Source organism: Ylistrum balloti, unplaced genomic scaffold (genome assembly GCF_031769215.1).
Source record: "Ylistrum balloti isolate Yb309-2 unplaced genomic scaffold, AGI_CSIRO_Ybal_v1 Utg369672, whole genome shotgun sequence".
NCBI lineage: Eukaryota > Metazoa > Mollusca > Bivalvia > Pectinida > Pectinidae > Ylistrum > Ylistrum balloti.
Window position 1 is genome coordinate 443,034 of NW_026781917.1, and position 18,614 is coordinate 461,647.

General features: G+C 34.2%; 1 protein-coding gene across 1 annotated transcript; it reads right to left on the minus strand.

Annotated features, from left to right (window-relative positions):
- Positions 1 to 9,413: 9,413 nt before the first annotated feature.
- On the minus strand, positions 9,414 to 17,954 carry LOC132562299 (uncharacterized). Its single transcript, XM_060227044.1, has 7 exons — positions 17,839 to 17,954; positions 16,768 to 16,954; positions 15,658 to 15,941; positions 14,489 to 14,696; positions 14,070 to 14,150; positions 12,614 to 12,733; positions 9,414 to 10,451 (listed from the first exon to the last, which is right to left on the minus strand). Exons 1-7 carry the CDS (start codon positions 17,952 to 17,954, stop codon positions 9,663 to 9,665), a joined length of 1,785 nt encoding a protein of 594 aa, XP_060083027.1. The 3' UTR covers positions 9,414 to 9,662.
- Positions 17,955 to 18,614: the final 660 nt, after the last annotated feature.

The window sequence follows — 18,614 nt, forward strand, 5'->3', positions numbered from 1 at the left end:
AATAATAATAATAATGAAAAATATTCTGCCTGCTCGATTCTAACGACTTCAATTCTCCAGTTGAATATCATCCCACTGGGTTATCAGAAAAAAATATCCCGAATATGTCAGTGCCTAAAACACAAAGACGTACTGGATGGTAGGTTGCTGCAGTGGGAATGCATCCGCCTTTCAACGAGGGTTCATGGGTTCGACTCTCCAAACGGGCGTAAAACAGATAGAAGCCAGCCTAACTACATGGTTTCCTTCTGCAGTAAGAACCTTCGCGTTCTGACGTCTTGGCCTTGATATAAGTTGAAGTAACTCGATCAAAATTAATGCCGAACGAGTAAAGTTCGTATTTTGTAAAGAGTACTAAAACAACAATCTAGGGAAGTGTTAGACAGCTAATACAGAGCGGTGTCATAGGAGAATGGATGTGCTATGCATTTTTCACGTCACGTTTTTAGCTTAATTTTGCGTTCACAATTTCAAACACAGTGAAAGCAGTATTTTTGACACGAGAAATGCTATAATGATGATTTACCACAAAATCATTTTTAATTTGACTCGCCCGAACCGGCTTCTAGTTCTTAGATGTATCCTATTTGTTGTTTTATTAGTTTCAAGCACCATTTTTGAGAGGTCACTTAGTCAGAGTGTGGTACATATAACAAGCCAATGTTGCAGTTCTCAACAGTTACCGCTCAAGGATCATTGACAGAGTGTGGTACATATAACAAGCCAATGTTGCAGTTCTCAACAGTTACCGCTCAAGGATCATTGACAGAGTGTGGTCAACAGTTACCGCTCAAGGATATGTACATTTAACAACAAGCCAGGATGTTGACAGTGTGGTACATATAACAAGCCAATGTTGCAGTTCTCAACAGTTACCGCTCAAGGATCATTGACAGAGTGTGGTACATATAACAAGCCAATGTTGCAGTTCTCAACAGTTATCGCTCAAGGATCATTGACAGAGTGTGGATTTATTTTTCAAATTAAAGGTTTATTTAGATATATAACAAAATTATTAGCAGCAATAGATGCAAATGACATCCAATTTAAAGGTGTATAAAGGTCTGATTTAGACCGCCTACCGGTATTGTATCAAAGTAAGACACCTCCATCTAGTTAGTAGGCACAAAGCATTTATAAGTCATGGGTCTCTTAATGAAGCACTTGTATGACTACAAAATTTGCTTTTTGTTTGATCAAGCGATTGGGTCTCAGTTTTTTTATCAGAAAGATTAGTGTTAGGAAGGTTTTCGGTCATTGCGTTTCGTATGTTTCCTCTCTCGGTCGATATATTCCAGTTTCCTTCAAGATCTATTGCCCTGACGTAACGAATGAAGTTGAGAAGAAAATCAAATGAACGATCTGCGTTCCACTTTTATAATACATACAGACAATAACAAAAACAATTAGAAAGGATCCGTCATGTTTTTTCTTCAGCGCATTTCCGAATTTATTAAGTTGTGACGTGTTCCAGATTTGATATAACAGATAACAATAGTATTTTGTCAATAAACAGCAATATACGACACTAAAAAGCATTACATTTATTTCCCATAAACATATGGCATCATACAGAACAAAACGAATATTTCACGAAGTATACAATGGTGTATCAGTATGATTGAACTGTGTGGAAACATTATTAAGATATGTTATGGATAAACACCTGATACAAAAAAGAAGGAAACATATCATACAAAAACATAGTTCCATTGCCATGGAAAAAGGTAGCAGAGAAATGCAACACAAATTGACACGTGGACATCATCCCATTCAATAATTCTATCATAAATGTTACAATATTTTCCAAAAAAAACAATGTTATGCATTTCAACGATATTTATGCTATATGTCTATATCAATTATATTTTATAGGGGAATAAGCGAGACGAAATGTTAAATTCCTTAAAATTTACAAAATCTGGATCGTTAGGTAATTATATACATGTGACCCTTGTAGTAAAAGTAATGTGGTAACATATACATGTATATATATAAACTTTATTTATCTTACAACAATTGCGAAACAAGTTATGTTAACTTATACTAATCACTCTTGTTGGCCCGGATGTAAGCGCGCGAGGGGTCTTATTGTGGGAGGAAACCGGAATACCCAGGGCAAACCAACGTGGTCGGGCAGGTGACCCCTGACCTTTTCACCTGTGTACATATAAATGTATGTTTCATGTGTTCATTGCAGTGTGTTATTCCCATAAAATCTGAAGGAATGTACTACCTTAAAAGCAGCTTTAATCAACAGTTCCATGTCATATTGATGACATCGCGAAAGTACATGTGCAACCCAACCAAACTGTAGTAGTTCGCATTATAGACCCACCAGATGGCTTTACACAGCCTTGCGGTGATGATGATATTGTATATCTTCCTCATATATGTAAATTGTAAACTGCTATTATTATAGTAGTAAAAAGCATATACATTGATAATGTTATTTGTTCAGTTTCTGAAAGAGGCGAGATAACTCGTGTCATGGAAGTTTCCTACTACCGCAAACACATTTCAATGTGTCTGAAGAAATCAGACATTTGAATATCATATTATGGGGACATCCAGTCTTTTTAGCTCTGACCAGTCAAGGAAATCTCATAAAAACATCCAATGTTAATTCATATATATCCCTTACAGTTTGCATTATTTGAACAAACATTCATTTGATCTTACTATTTTACTATTTTGTTTAATATGCAAAAGAAAAGTATGTTCATGGCGCTCCTTGTTATCAAAACTTGAATGTAGAGTTTTTATGCGACAGTTCATGCAAGCAAACCACAAGATGTGATGTATGTGGGTTATTTTTTACTGTTCAAAACGTAGTTTCATTTTTTATCCCAAAATGCTGCATGAACACATTTAGATCGTATAGATTGCCGTTGTAACGTGCATACTTCCTACCATGATGCAATTCCACGGAATACTCGGGAATTCGACGCTGAGTTACTGCATTCGGTTGCGTTTTTGTGACTGGAGAAGGATTTGTATACGCTGCAGTTGTTGACTGATGGTATGGGTATCTAACATGGGCAGCAGGATTAGACTGAGGGCTACTTGTTTTCCATGGATCTTTTGTTTGTGGAACTTCTTCTTTCTTCCTCGGATTTGGAGATCTTTGTGCTGGAGTCGGATGGTGATTATCCAACCTCGTGTTTGATGAGGAAGGCTGGTATGTTTTGCTGAAGTTGGAACTAGCTGAAGCTGTAGTTTCCTTTCTGGGTACTTCCTTCCTTTTTTCTGTTTTAATCGGTTGTACGACTCCTTTCGTCACTATAGCTCCTTTCTCATGGAGAAGAAGGGGCGGCCACACGTTGTAGGCTACAACAGTTCCCATATTGGTGTACGGCTTGTACAAGTTGGAATCAAACGTTTTGTCAACAGTTGCTCCCTCGCCAATAACAACGGGTGGGTCCTGTATACACATCAGCCAACAAAGTTCAACACAATTCTTGATATAGACAGGGATTGCCATCGCCGTTTTCCCACCTTGTTGGATGACGTGCTCCTGTAGACAAGAAACACACAACATTACAAAGTGCAATAGACGGGACAGTGATAACTAAACAAGTGTTGGGTCACATTTGTACTCTATTCACGACACTTACAGATAAACTGTTGTTAAGATGAAATGGACATATGTTAGAAGGGTAGTCTAGTTTTTCCCTATTGAAAATAATCACCATTTATATTTTTCATTAACTGGAACAAAAACAGTTAAGAAACAAAAAAACATCTCACATGCTTGATGAATGTATCTGTTACATTTTACCAACGACAAAATATATAAATAACACCCTTTAACACAAATTTGATATGAGATGCAGTAGCCCCAAATAATGAATTAATCTGCATCATACATTGAAAACACTAAAGGTGCTAGATACATCTTCGTCGTACAGGTCAAGGGGCCAAAAGCAGCGAACTTTCTCACAGCAATATACTTAATATATCAAGCTATTTAACTTGTAAACATAAGTATTTATATTGTCTAACATACCTCTGATTGTTTTAATGTATCGGTTATATTTATGTTTGTATACAGTTTAACTGCATTGAAAGTTAACATTGGCACATATATTTTAATGGTTACCCAAGAATATAGATGGGCATTTACACTCATACCGAAATGAACTTTGAGCACTATCCGATTGCCTTATAGGTTGTACGAGTATTAAACCAGTAGAAGGTTGCAAATATTGTCATTTCAAATCAAACTTTACATACACAAGTAAAACCATGTGGGGTAAAATATAGTCGTTCAAAGACATCTGCAACAGAAATATGTTTCATAACGAGAAAATCGTAGGGTTTTCTTGTTTTCCAAACTACTGGTAGGTATGAGCTGTTTTGCGTTTCGCTCTTATTTCATCCATTATTTTGTCATAACCTACCGCAATTTTATCTACTGGACCTTTTGTTGATGCTTCCTTTCGGCAATCCTTCAGCTGTTTCATTGTTGATTTAGGAATCTCAAGGGTTATACCGTCTTTCCAAGCTAGTTTTGGCGTTTCCTAAAAAACAATTTTTTTTAATAATGCGTAAAAATGAGGTAAAGATAAGAATGTTTCACTTTATTCAACGTCTCGAAACGACAATGAAAATACACTTCCATATCATGGGATATTTTATAAAAGGAACGTCCCAAACATTTCGCTTTAACACTTGCAACAGTATGAACTAAAGCTGATAACGGGAGGATTAATACAACTCACCGTGAGGTCTGGGTTAAGTAAATCTCTCTGTAGTGACAGCATCTGCTTCTCCGACTGATCAGCACATACCCTGTAGCATTTCTGTAAAATATTTTTATACGGACAGATGTTGAAATATGAAGTTATATATATATACATTTTTAACTCTCAAAGACGTAGTTTAAAAAACTGTCCAGCGCTGCCAGACTTAAAAGATCGGATAGCAAATATCAGTGCAATGGTCATAAATAAGGTGAATTGGAATCATTCTTTCAGAGAGTTACCTTCCTGACTCTAATTTAACCAATTATTAGTAATATATCAGCGGTGGTTGGTTTTCGCGAATGCCCTGATACATGCAGACTTATGGCTTGCAGATGTTTGTAGATTTTCACTATGTATTAAGTTATATATTAAGCTACCTTGAGAACATCTAATAGTATTCGAATGCTGGTCTCTTCATCATGATCCTCACACAACTTTTCCAAGGCATCAGTCCATTCGTTATCATAAAGTTCGTCGTATTTTGCTCCAAGTTTCGTAGGTCTGTTCGGATCGCTAAGGTCAGTGATCGCGGGGTTGTTTTCATTCAGCTTTGTTCCCATCTCCTTACTTAACCTGTGCATATGGAACAGTCATTATTTGGACGAAATTGGACACTTTAATGACAAAAGCTTCTTTATTCTGCTCTTTTTTTGTTATTTCAACTTAAAACTTCACAGGATTTTTTATGGCTAGCTAACACATCATTAAAGCGTGCTTAGTTCGACACAGAATCACAAGCATAGGCAACGTTTTCCGGACAGGCAAATGAAGGGGGAAAATGGAAACAATAAAAGTGATACTATCATACTCGCTTGGCTGGGATCTAAAATGATTAATTTGTTCTTTGACATAGGTCAATTACCTAGTTAGCGCCATGTTTTTTTCCAGCACGGCATCATCTCTCTCTTTTTGAGCTGTCTTCAATTTTCTCTCTAACTCCTGAAGCTTACGCTGGGTTTGTTCATCTTTACGTTCTAACGTATCTAGATCTCTTCGATATTGCTCATTCGTTTGCACCAAGGCGTCGTATAGTTCTTTTTTTATCATATCTGTCCCCGCTGAAAGCGATTCCAAACGATCCTTTCTGGTCTGAAGGATTTTCTCCTGAATTTTCAGAGAGGTATTCAATTTTATAATCATCATTAACAAAAACAATAAAAAGTGATATTCTTATTTACATTTGCAAATATATCGTAGGTATATTTCTTACCTCCTCGTTCATTAGATCGTCTTGGTTGGCCCGTTTCATGAAATCTTTATAAATATGCTGTGCCTTACATACGTCGATATCTTTTAACTCGGATGCCACATGGATGAGTCTCCGAAGGTCGTTCACGTCTCTTAGATCATGTATGGTGTCCTTGGAAGGTTCCACAGCCTGTTTTGTAGTGTCATCCTGCCGCAACTCCATAGTTTCAGTGTTCCATATTCTCGGACTGATTTCAACAAAGATGGAGGTCTATGCTATTATGTCTAATAGAGTTATTGTGATTATGTAGATATAAAAATGAATTTACTTTAGAAAACAGTTGCTGGAATTAAAATGTGTTAACGTAGCACAGTCAAACATTATATTTACATTATGACAAGAACATATTCCAGTAATACTCGTTTGAATTGTAGCTGTTACACCTTCTGTCTCTCTAACACATACCTACAGATATTTTTTAAAGAGTAAATATAATTTAAGGAACAATACCTCTCTCTCTCTCTCTCTCTCTCTCTCTCTCTCTCTCTCTCTCTCTCTCTCTCTCTCTCTCTCTCTCTCTTGTTGTTTGTTGAAGGTTGAAGCATGTGCGAAAGTCTAATACGCTTAATTGGTCATTTGTCTGATGAAATCGACTGTGTTGTCATCGAAACGGCACACCTAAAATCTACTTGTGTAATAAAAATGTTTATTCTAAGGACATAACCAACCGGAAGAGGAATGTTCCAAAATTGGCAGGAACAACGTTTTAATACAGCCTGAGCAGAATTTCCCACAACAACAACCTTTTCGTGTGATTTCCATTCTTTTTATTGTCTATCACTTACCTCGGTGCTGGCCGAGCGGGACGGGTGACGGTTATATTGTGTGTGGTCATGACATTTCCTGAACCGGACATCTGGCCATAGTGCGGACTCGTCATTTTCCAGAAACACCTCTTAAATCAATTTAATATATATTGATATATATATATATCTACATGCATTGTGACCATTGTAATCGAGCTATAACATTATTCAAATTATATTGCTATTAGGATTTCTACTTTCGGTTTGTGTATATGTAGCATTACAAGCACTTCATCACAGATATCATCATGAATGATGCATATTTCACATATACGAGGCGCCATTTTGTAAATATTATGATAAATTACAGTATTTCACTGCTTCTATGCAAACACTATGCAGTATGATAATCAATGTATTACTGATGTCAAGGCATGAATGATATCTTACCTCTAAGCGAACACAAATATAGTACACAGTCCTGTTAATAGACACATTTGTTATGGATTTGTACAGGTCTGTTCTGGTGCTTGCGTCTAGTTCCGCGAAACGCGTATGTAAATTTTCCAGTCAAGGAAGTAATATTTTTTTCAAATTGTTAAGAAACATGTAATGTTGTGCTACGCACAAATGTATATAGATATCGCGTAAACAAACTTTTAAAGGTAATACGGGTTAAACCTGTTTTCCTTTGGTTTTCATGCAAATTTACTATTTTCAATTTCATTGTTGGGTACTATTTCCAGAGAAAGATCTTAGTTCTCTTGTTGAACTTAAGTTCTACCTTTTACGTTCTCTCATTGCCACAAGAGCTACAATAAGATATAAATTATAAATTGAACACTTTAATTCTTAGGATGAACTTAAGAATGATTTATATCATAAACTTCCTTTTTTTATAAATTTGAACACCTCGAGAACAATTAAAGGTAAAACGAGTTGAGCATGTTTCACTTGGACTTTAATGAAGATCTATTGCTATTTTATCCTGTTTAATCAATAAGTTATATTTTCATACAAATTCTAAGTTCACTGGTTTAACTTTGTGTTTGTATCTATAATCTGTACCGCCAGGTCTATAATAAGATATTAAGTAAATATTAAACATTTGAATTCTAATAATAGATCTAAGACTGATATACATAATGTTTTTTTAAATATAAATTTTAACATCTCGAGAATGAGCTTCCGGGCAAATGACCAGAGGTTTACAAAACAGAAGTGATGTATTTGTGCTGTAACCTGTTCATATGTATTTTTCAATGATATGAAATCATATTTTCAAAACTATTTCCATATCTTAATGGTTCATTTACAATGTAAACATTTATTTGTTGTCATCCTCTAAAGTCATCATATAGTATATTTGTTCAGTTTTTGGTGTATACGAAACCAAATATGTCCCAAGAGATAACCTTATATAGACTAAACTTATTATCATTTTTTTTCAATATCAATCAGAGATTTGGAGTAGTGGGTAATGGATTTGTTTTACTCGGCTTCCAGCACTTCTGATCACATGGTTTGACAATGTAGTTAGTTTATATGAGCGCTCATTATACATTTTCATTATGTCTGCAAATGAAATTATCGAAAAGGGGAATGATATAAATAGTCATTTTCTTTTATTTTCTTTGCATATCCAATTTACATAATCATGATACTTATTTAGCTTTTTTCGGACGTGATTTCAATATCAATAACAAATATTTAGTTTTTTTAAAATTCTTTTCTAAATTTGGTATAATTCATACATACATATATATATATATATATATATATATATATATATATATATAAACTTTTCAGTGGTGATGGTATGAGAATTTTACCATCTGGTCACTTAAATGCAGTCCATACACAACAATACTACTAATCTGTAACGTGTAATTTATCTGTCCTTATTGTATGTTGTCCGGCGTATGTATCCTTAATAGTATACTCATTTAGAAGGGGATCCAAATACTTATTTAATCCCTGTACTTAAATCAGAACGGCTACAATAGTGTATCGTCACACCTGTGTAAGCATGTTGATGACTCAGACTGTGATGTCTATGCATGTGTGTCTATTACATGTATGCAATATATAGTGTCAGAAAATAAAAATGGAAAAGGAAAATAAGATAAGCAGGTTATCGGCGTATTTTCCTTCAGTATAGAATGTTTATATTTACACGTTATATGTGTTTATTTTCCTTGATATCTTTTTTACCAATTATGGTAGAAATACAATGAAATTCAAAAATGTTTACAGCTGGTTTAATCTAACATCAGATTTAAAATTACAGTCAAATTGATTGGTTTTAGAATTTCGGATATCGTTGTAATTATCCAGTATGTATGGTTAAAAATTCATGACCTCTTTGTTTTACCAAGTGCTCTGATTGTTAATTCCTTTGGGGAAAGGGCTTATATAATGTTGCAAACACTTGTGCTAAATTCTATTGCTGATTATCACGGCAATGAAATAAAGTTTAATCGGTTTATTTCCGTAGACGATGTTAATGTTAGTGATAGTTTCACAGTCTTTAACTTCCGTCTATAACGAGTAAAACAAGAAATCGACACCAGTAAATCCATAGACATCAACTTTTTACTTTTTTGTAGCATGTTTTGTTTATTAATAAAAACACTCAAAATTATTATTATCAACTATATAATTCTTTTACAATGTGTGGGTCTTTGAAGGTTTTGCAAAAGTTCAACGGAGTTCATCAAACGAAAGGAACTGAATAATTGGTTACTCCCTATCATTTATATATGAATACACCAGTAAGCTCATGTATATAAGAATAAATCACAATGTTACTTCTTCACCGAATATTTACAAATGTTTCTCGATAGAATTATGTAGCAACATGAATAAATCTTGTCTCGTTCATAGAGCATGTTTAATCAGGCGAATGAGGGTCAGAATTCATGCATATGATTCATCCTTTCTTCCGATAGCACGTTTATAGGTTTCATATTCATAATATCTTCCCCCAACATCTACGTAGAATTTGCCTTCGTGTTGTAATAATGTTGGTCGTGCATAAGTAGAAACCGATTCCTGAACGTAGTTTGTCGAAGGCCGTGAATGGTAATCTCTGTCCCTATCATACGTACTCTTGGATTCTACATGATCACGGACATGTGAGTGATGAACGTCCTTGCCATAAGTTGGTGTCTCCGAATAAGACGTACAGTAGTTAGTCTTGTTGTAATTCGAAGAAGGCTCGTGAATCCTCCACGAAGTGTCAGTGTTTTCTTGCTTCTTTATCCTGTCCCTCTCTGCTCTTCCATAAGCGTCCTGGAAAGGGTCATATGCTGTGCGTTCAGTCCAGTGGCCAGTTGCCTCATTGGCGGAATATGTTGTACCGTAACCTTTGATTGGTTTCAGTGCCGCTGAAGCTCCCACGCCGTTCATACCCACATGTGCCTTGCTTTTCTTTTTCTCCACTTTCACCGGCTGAACGATCCCTTTTGCAAGAAGCGGACCGTTCTCGTGCAGAAGCAAAGGTGGCCAGACATTGTAGGATACGACAGTTCCACTGTTGGTGTACGGTTTGTAGATGTTGGTATCGAATTTTTCACCCTCTGTAACATCCTTGCCTATAGCAACGGGTGGATCATGCATGCACATATACCAACATACTTCGATACATTTCTTGACATATACGGGTATTCTTTCTGCAATGCTTCCGATCTTTTCGTAAGCATATTCCTGTTAAACAAATTTAAACATTAATTAATAGAACATAGGATGATATTCATTGAGCAATATATCAAGGTCATAGTAAAGTTCAAACAGTTATGAGTCAAGAGGACAGGACGATATAGCACAGCGGTTGATATACAACATATGTTCATATAAATATACCGTCACAAAATGGAACTAATCCACACAAAGACCTGAATAGTACGTATAGAGTTAGGTTTTCTTTTTAAATGTGTGACTTTGAAATGATCAATTTCGGATTTAAATATAGAACTAATCATACCATATATCGAGGATATGAAATGGTTTCTCGTTAAATGTATCTTCAATGATTACGATTAAATATCGATAGGTTCTGTTTTACCCGGGAAAATATCGATAGGTTCTGTTTTACCCGGGAAAATATCGATATATTCTGTTTTACCCGGGAAAATATCGATATATTCTGTTTTACCCGGGAAAATATCGATATATTCTGTTTTACCCGGGAAAATATCGATATATTCTGTTTTACCCGGGAAAATATCGATATATTCTGTTTTACCCGGGAAAATATCGACATATTCTGTTTTACCCGGGAAAATATCGATATATTCTGTTTTACCCGGGAAAATATCGACATATTCTGTTTTACCCGGGAAAATATCGATATATTCTGTTTTACCCGGGAAAATATCGACATATTCTGTTTTACCCGGGAAAATAGCGATATATTCTGTTTTACCCGGGAAAATATCGATATATTCTGTTTTACCCGGGAAAATGGCGATATATTCTGTTTTACCAGGGAAAATGGCGATATATTCTGTTTTACCCGGGAAAATAGCGATATATTCTGTTTTACCCGGGAAAATATCGATATATTCTGTTTTACCCGGGAAAATAGCGATATATTCTGTTTTACCCGGGAAATTATCGATATATTCTGTTTTACCCGGGAAAATATCGACATATTCTGTTTTACCCGGGAAAATATTTATATATTCTGTTTTACGCGGGAAAATAGCGATATATTCTGTTTTACCAGGGAAAATGGCGATATATTCTGTTTTACCCGGGAAAATATCGATATATTCTGTTTTACCCGGGAAATATGTATATTCAATAATAGTTAATATTCCTTTAAAGACCTTTTTTTTTATAAAAATAGCAAAATATTGATACAAACATCAAACAAATTTTACATGTGGTTACAAGAAGCATATTCTATATAATTGACAGAATGGCATTTTGATGTGACCGTTATTCACAGGAAACTATTGTTTTACAAATGTCATTTTTAATCTATTAAAAAGGTCACTTACAAAACAATTATCAAAACTTGAATTTGAAAGATACACAGGACCCACAGCAAAAAGAAACGCTGTTTCAACTTTCGTTCCATTGCCACTAAACAATGCAATCAGTGAATTTCAATGCAACGCATTGCAACACCATTTTGATTGATTTAAACTCAAATATCATCGTTGAAAAAGATGCAGCAGAGCAAGCAGTGATACCTATCATTTATGTCATTACTGCAGTGATGGAATTAATTTGTACTTTCATTGAAATCAAATAACTAATTCATAATTGCTTTTATTATGTGGCAAAATATGATAAACAACCTGAAACATCGAAAAAAAAATTATCATTGATTTCATCAATACTCGATGTAATCTGAACCTTGTGTCCCGGAAATTCTACTGCTAATGCATTGACTCCATAATGATAATTGAAGATATACCTCATATAAATTTCAGAACGATGGACAGCTCAAGACACAAGGTTTTGTTATCGTTTTAACGATGATCGTCCTCGAATGACTATTGGAATATACCACCATGGTTCATTTAATTCAAATTGAAAACAAATATGACACCGCATTTTCGTGAGTTAAGAAATCATCACCAAGGCCAATTTCAACATTTAGATGTATTTTCATGAAAGTGAAACGAGCGCATCATCGATATCGTGGATTTTCGGAGAAATTAGTAAATTAGTAAAAAAGATTATCTTGTCTTGTATTGAAATGATAAAATTTATCTCAAGAATTTTGCATTCTGTATCAACGTTAAACACATTGAAATCTTACGAATTACTTTTACAGAGCCAAAATAGATTTTTTTTTTATTTCATATGAATTGAAATATTGTTTTTCGAATTAAGTGACATATTTGTATATTGACCTTATAAACATATTCCGCGGCGTCTGACGACATCTGCTTTCGACAATCCTTTAGCTGTTTGCACACTGATTTCGATGTCGTTGGCTTCGCTGCACTAACCCAGGCTCGTTTCGACCTCGCCTTGATATAAACATTGAGATTAATTCTACATAAGTACACACTTGCTTTATCTAGATATCAAAATCAAATTCATTTCATTGGTTTTTTCTTTTTCTTCATTTTAACAAGTCGTTTTACTGTCACCACAGATATATTACATTATCTCAAATGCAGAGATGACATACAGGAAAAGATATTAAGTAGCTTGAAGCAATCTTGTAGAAATGAAAGAAGAAGACTTTTAAATAATAAAGGTGAATTTTTGATGCAATATCTAGCTGTGCTGCTTATTCCAAGAAGGAAGTTCGACAGAGCTGTATAATACGATTTTATTCAATAATTGATGTATAATCAAATTAATGTGGTTATCACATAAGTTTGTATATTATATTTTCCTCATAAGATTAAACCAGACAAATTTAGGCCTTTTCCAAGGTAAATTCCTTAACTGTGCTTCGTATGAAAGTTTACTTTTTTTAAATGGAAGAATGTAATATGAAGTTTTTTTTCAATTTTGATGTAGTACTCACGTGTTTGTCAAGATGAATTTTTTTTATTAAATTCTTTCAAAAATGATAAGTTCGGTTCGAGTTTTAACCCCCACACTACATAACGTTATAGTCTTTCCAGTACAATACATCACCAAAAGGGAAAAAACGACCCATACATCAATCTATTTCAAGTCTATGATAAATGTTCCTTCTCGATATATTTGCATGGAATGGAATGGAATGTACTGTTTTTAAAAAGAAATTGAATAACCATTGCAATATGTCTTCCTTAAAGGATACTATTTCAACACGTTACCTAGGGTTGATGGTTCCCATAATAACACATGGAGTTCACTTTTATAACTGATTCTAAAGTTGTATACTCCAAAGTTTAAATACACTAAAGATATCAAATAAAATGAAGTACTGCGAATACATAGTTATATAAACTTGACAGTTTAACAAATAAACAGTGAAAAAATTTCTTAAAACGTAAAATATATGTGATAGAAATTGAAAGTTGTCTCCCTTGGAAAGGAAACATTAAGCTTATTTTAAATAAAGAACGACCAAAAGAGTATACATCTGCTGTAGTGCTTTGTTAGTTTTATAACAATTTCACTTGATAAATATCAAAGATAATTATAATAATTTTACATGATAAGACATAATCAAATTTTTAACACCGATCTTTTTGTGATTGAGGACGGATTATTGGCATAGTAACGCTAAAAGACTTGTTTGAGCCATCATTATATAGTTCAGAATATACTACATGCCAATTTAATAATTAACGATCTGATCAAAATCAATCTTTGCAATATCTATAAATAGAATGCAAGCATCACATTTGGCACTGAACCTACCGGGTCCGCTGGGTTTACCAAAGCCAACTGAAGCGATTCCATCTGCTTATCTGCCATTTCTACACAGAGGTTGTAACATTTCTGCAAAGAAATAAATTCTGCATTACTATATTTTGTGGTTCGCATCTAAAAATATGAGTCCATGTGTATGCTACTGTTTCGCGTGATATTTCTGTGATATGATAAACATTTACAGTAAAAGGAAAGAAGAAATAAACTGCTCTTTACATTTACTGCAGAAATTTACGAAACACTTGATGTAATATGCTTGTATATCGTCATCACGTGTTGTTTCTGTGAAATTATGTAATGTATTTCAGGAGAGGGCCTAGTAAGTTGCGAGAACTTGTGACAATCCCTTTTGTATGTTTCTACAATAAACTATATTTGAATGAATGATGTAATCACAAACACTGTACCCTAAGGATGTCGTGTAAATTTTGCACACAAGACTTCTCCCTGATATCGTCCTTGCTATTTCCCGTAAGTATCTCCATAGCGTCCGTCCATTCGTTATCATAAATTTCGCTGTATCTTTCCCCAAGTTTCATGGCTCTATTCGGGTCACTGAGGTCTGTGATAGATGGGTTGTTGTCTGTCATTTTAAACCCGATCTCCTTACTTAATCTGTGCTCCAACAGAAAGGTATCATCAAATTATCATCGATGCAAAGGTCTTCATGCTTTGACAATATCTAAACATTACCATTTTCACCAATAGATAAAAACTCGTACCTATCATCTTTACAACTAACAGCTAACTATTATGCATTTGCATCCGGCACCTACTACACTTGTATTTGCTAGCCAAATTAACTGGATTAGTTTTTTTCATCTGGGTAATTAATCGCACTTCATAGATAGTTATCCCTTTCCCTTAGATAATAATAATTTTCCAATCAAACTTGATCACCTATCTGGTTAATCACACATTCATAGTACTTCGCACGAATTTGACAAAAGTATACGAAAACACATCTCTGAAAGCTGAAAACTCAATAATGCAAAGGCATTTTAAGGTGATAGAAATGAAGTTCCTTTTCTTTGTTATGCAAGAACCAACTCCAGATGACTGTCAATCCGTTGCTATGTTCACAGTGCACATTACCATTTGCCGTTTTCATTTGTAACATTCCACGAAATCCAATTATGAAATATACACATCCGGTAATACAACAATACTCTAGAGTGGTGTTTCTTTTCAAATCTGATTTAAAACCTAGTGCATAATTTGTTATTAAAAGATGGATATTTAAATGCCATCTCTAAAATCCATCTACCAACTTGCATATCGATCAATTGTTATTTTTCTTGGTCATTTTCTAACTTTCAACAATTGAAGTCCGTTTGCTAATTACCGATGAGTCTTTAAAAGGATAAAATAGCATTATGATACAGCTGAATTATTAAGATTTAATTCATAATTCACATATTACTGTACATTGTCTTTTGTAATATATGGCATATCGGATATGAATAAGTTCTTCCAGCGAGTAAACCTATCTAAAGTAGAATTATTGTCTATGACAATTATTTTACATTATTCACCAAAGAGATCAAGGAAATCTTTAAAATTATGGTTAACTAACCTTTTCAGGGCGTCATCTTTTTCTGACTGTGCCTTTTTTAGTTCTTCCTCTTTTCTTTTTAAATTATTTTTGTATTGGTCATTCTTTGTCTCCAAACGTTGCATTTCGGTATGCAAACGTTCATTTTCTTTGCATTTGCCTTCCAATTTCTTGTTGGCTTCCTCAAGCTTCTCTTTTTCGTTCAACAGAGCATTAAATTGCTCCTGTAGTTCCTCCCGATCACGTGTGGCAGTCGTAGACGCTTTCAGTTCCATTCGCTCATTCAAAGCATCCAAATATTTTTCCTGTGGCAACAAAAAACACATTTGAACATTAATTGAACTAAAGAGGCATAGTGAAGTTGACGAGATGTTGCGCAGCTAAAGAGAAGTAATGAAGTAGAGGGATGACGAACAATTAAAGAAATATTGCTCACTACATCTCTTGGAGCCTGTTTCAATCAAAGCGATAGCTACTGCTGACTGATATATTTATAAATCTAGTTTTGTACGTAGCATTGGTGACACAACAGATAAAGCATTAAATGACTTTGTGTCCCTTTTGGTATGTCAATTTTGAATACAACGACAGGAAGCAAAAATGTATGCAACATTTTAATTGATTAAAAGCATTATTGTAATTAATTGATAACATTATTTTGATTAGTTGATAGCATTATTTTAATCAATTGATAGCAGAATTATAATTATAATTCAGATGTATTTGGCTCAAGCTCTACATAAGTAATTCAGTATAAAAAAAAAGAAAAATCTGTGCACGTGTTTTGATAATATTGCGCGTGGATTATTGATCGATCCGGGTAACAAACACAAACAAGAACAAAGTACACAAACTAGAACAACAAAAGACGCTTGCATTTGGGAAAAGTCGATGTTTCCATCAGATTGTTATTCAAAATGGCATTTTTCTTTTAAAATTTCTTTTTGTGACGTATCCCGTTTTTTCTATATTTACTGAGATTAGAATATACATGTACCCTAAAACAGTGGATATAAAAAGAAAACAAGAAAACAGAACAAGATAGATTTTAAAACAGAGATTCTTAGTTCTTTAGACAGAAGCTAAAAGTTGAAAGGACGGCGAAATAAAATTAATAGTAAGTTTGTTAACCTCAGATTTAATTTGTTCCTCATTTTCAGTTTTCTTCATAAGCGCTTGATAGAGACTCAGTGCTGCGTTCACATCAATTTTCTGAAGCTCCCCAACAACGTGAAGAAGTTTTCGGAGGTCGGTTGGATCTGCGGCGTCCGTGCTAGGCGTCCGTTCATGCTTGAAAGCTTCTGGTTTCCGTTCTCGTCTTTAATCGACAATGGAAGGATTTTTTTTATTACATGCGTTCGTGCAACATGGCAATATGCACAACATGATGATACCTCAAAGCATTCCTTAAAATCTGTATTTACTATAATATACAATTTATACAAATACATTATTGTTGTACATAGAATTTCGTTGCTTTAATTTTCTTATTTTAACACTGAAATTATGTATTACAATATGCGATGAAAGTGGGAGGAAAAAGTCATGTGGTTGAAGCTCAATCACCCGAAAAATTTCGGCCAACACCGACAAGTCAATCGGCTAGGTGAAGTGAGAAAATAAAAAGTCGTACAAGGTGGAAAATTGGTGACAATATTGGTTTGGCCCACTATCTCACAATATAGGTTACGACACATTTACTTCCTAGTTTATACTCTTCCTTTTTGAATGTATAAAAATGTATGATTTCGTTCTTGTTATCATATAGGTTCATATTCTATGCTCCATCTTCTTGGCTATATTAAAATTATGACTTTGTTTATGTTTTAAATATTTGTTTGTAATAAAGATAAATGTTTGTACAGCATGGTTGACATTGTTGTGACCATGTCTGTCATGTTATTCGTCTTTTAATAAAATGACATTACTGGATATCTTTCTGTCTTTGTTATTATTGATATATAATATACCCCAAAAACATAGCTCATGTCGTGACTCAATTATCGGGATGGGAATTATAACATAAAAGATTTTCTATAGTAAGCAAGAAAATTGATTTTCATCCTAACGTAGGTATAGTGTGAAATAAAAGAAAAAAATTTTAGAAACAAATTTCAAAAATTCCTCAGATAAGCGGTACTTGCCACAACTTCACTATCTGACGATCTTTTACGTCTGACGTGATACATATACAATTCTTACCCTGATGCCGGTCTCTCATGACGAGCTTGGGTCCTGTCCCTAGTTGCTGAGTGTGGTCGTGCACGCCCAGGGTATGCACCAGGTGGAGAAACCTTACTGCTACTTCTGTACGACATTCTGTAGGGAACGCAGGAGAAAGTTTTCAGATTAAATTCTTTAATTCTATCGTAAATAACAGCCCCATTCAATCCTCGGCATTTTTGTGTACGTACAATCTATGATGGCTGTCTTCTGCGATCTCTTTTCCTTATTTAAACTTGACAGCAGATCAAGGCTTTGAATATTAAATAGCACGGATATCTCGCTTGTTATCATTTCGTAAAATATGCTAGGTACCGTGAAAATCCTAAAATCAATATCAATACATGATATATCACGTACAAGGAAGAGTTTTTTATTCGTTGGATATCAACAGCAATTAAAAAAAAAGAAAAAAAGTGGGGTGGGGCAGCGGCATGTAATATCAAACAATGAAGTAAAAAAACTACTATAAATACTTTACCTACTTTAATACTTATATAGAAATTGTTACTTGTTTAAATTTTTTAAATCGGTATTTGGAAATGTGCCAATTCTGTTTGTATTTAAAGACAGTAGAGGTATAGCACGTATAGTTATGTTGACTAGAATTCAAAGTAACGAATACTCACAAACTTTGTATCGACTTAGATATATTGGTAGCCTGAGCACATTAAATAAAAACAATAACAAAATTTTTGCATAAATAAAATATAAACCTCATAATTCAAAATTGAATTGGAAGAATTTATCAGATT

Bases quoted from the DNA above. Each gene is read 5' to 3' on its own strand.
- LOC132562299 (XM_060227044.1), bottom strand. From the start codon at position 17,954: ATGTCGTACAGAAGTAGCAGTAAGGTTTCTCCACCTGGTGCATACCCT. The intron at 15,942-16,767 runs GTTAACAAACTT...TTGTTGCCACAG, and splicing joins AGGAACAAATTAAATCTGAG to GAAAAATATTTGGATGCTTT. The intron at 14,151-14,488 runs GTACAGTGTTTG...ATTTCTTTGCAG, and splicing joins ATTTACACGACATCCTTAGG to AAATGTTACAACCTCTGTGT.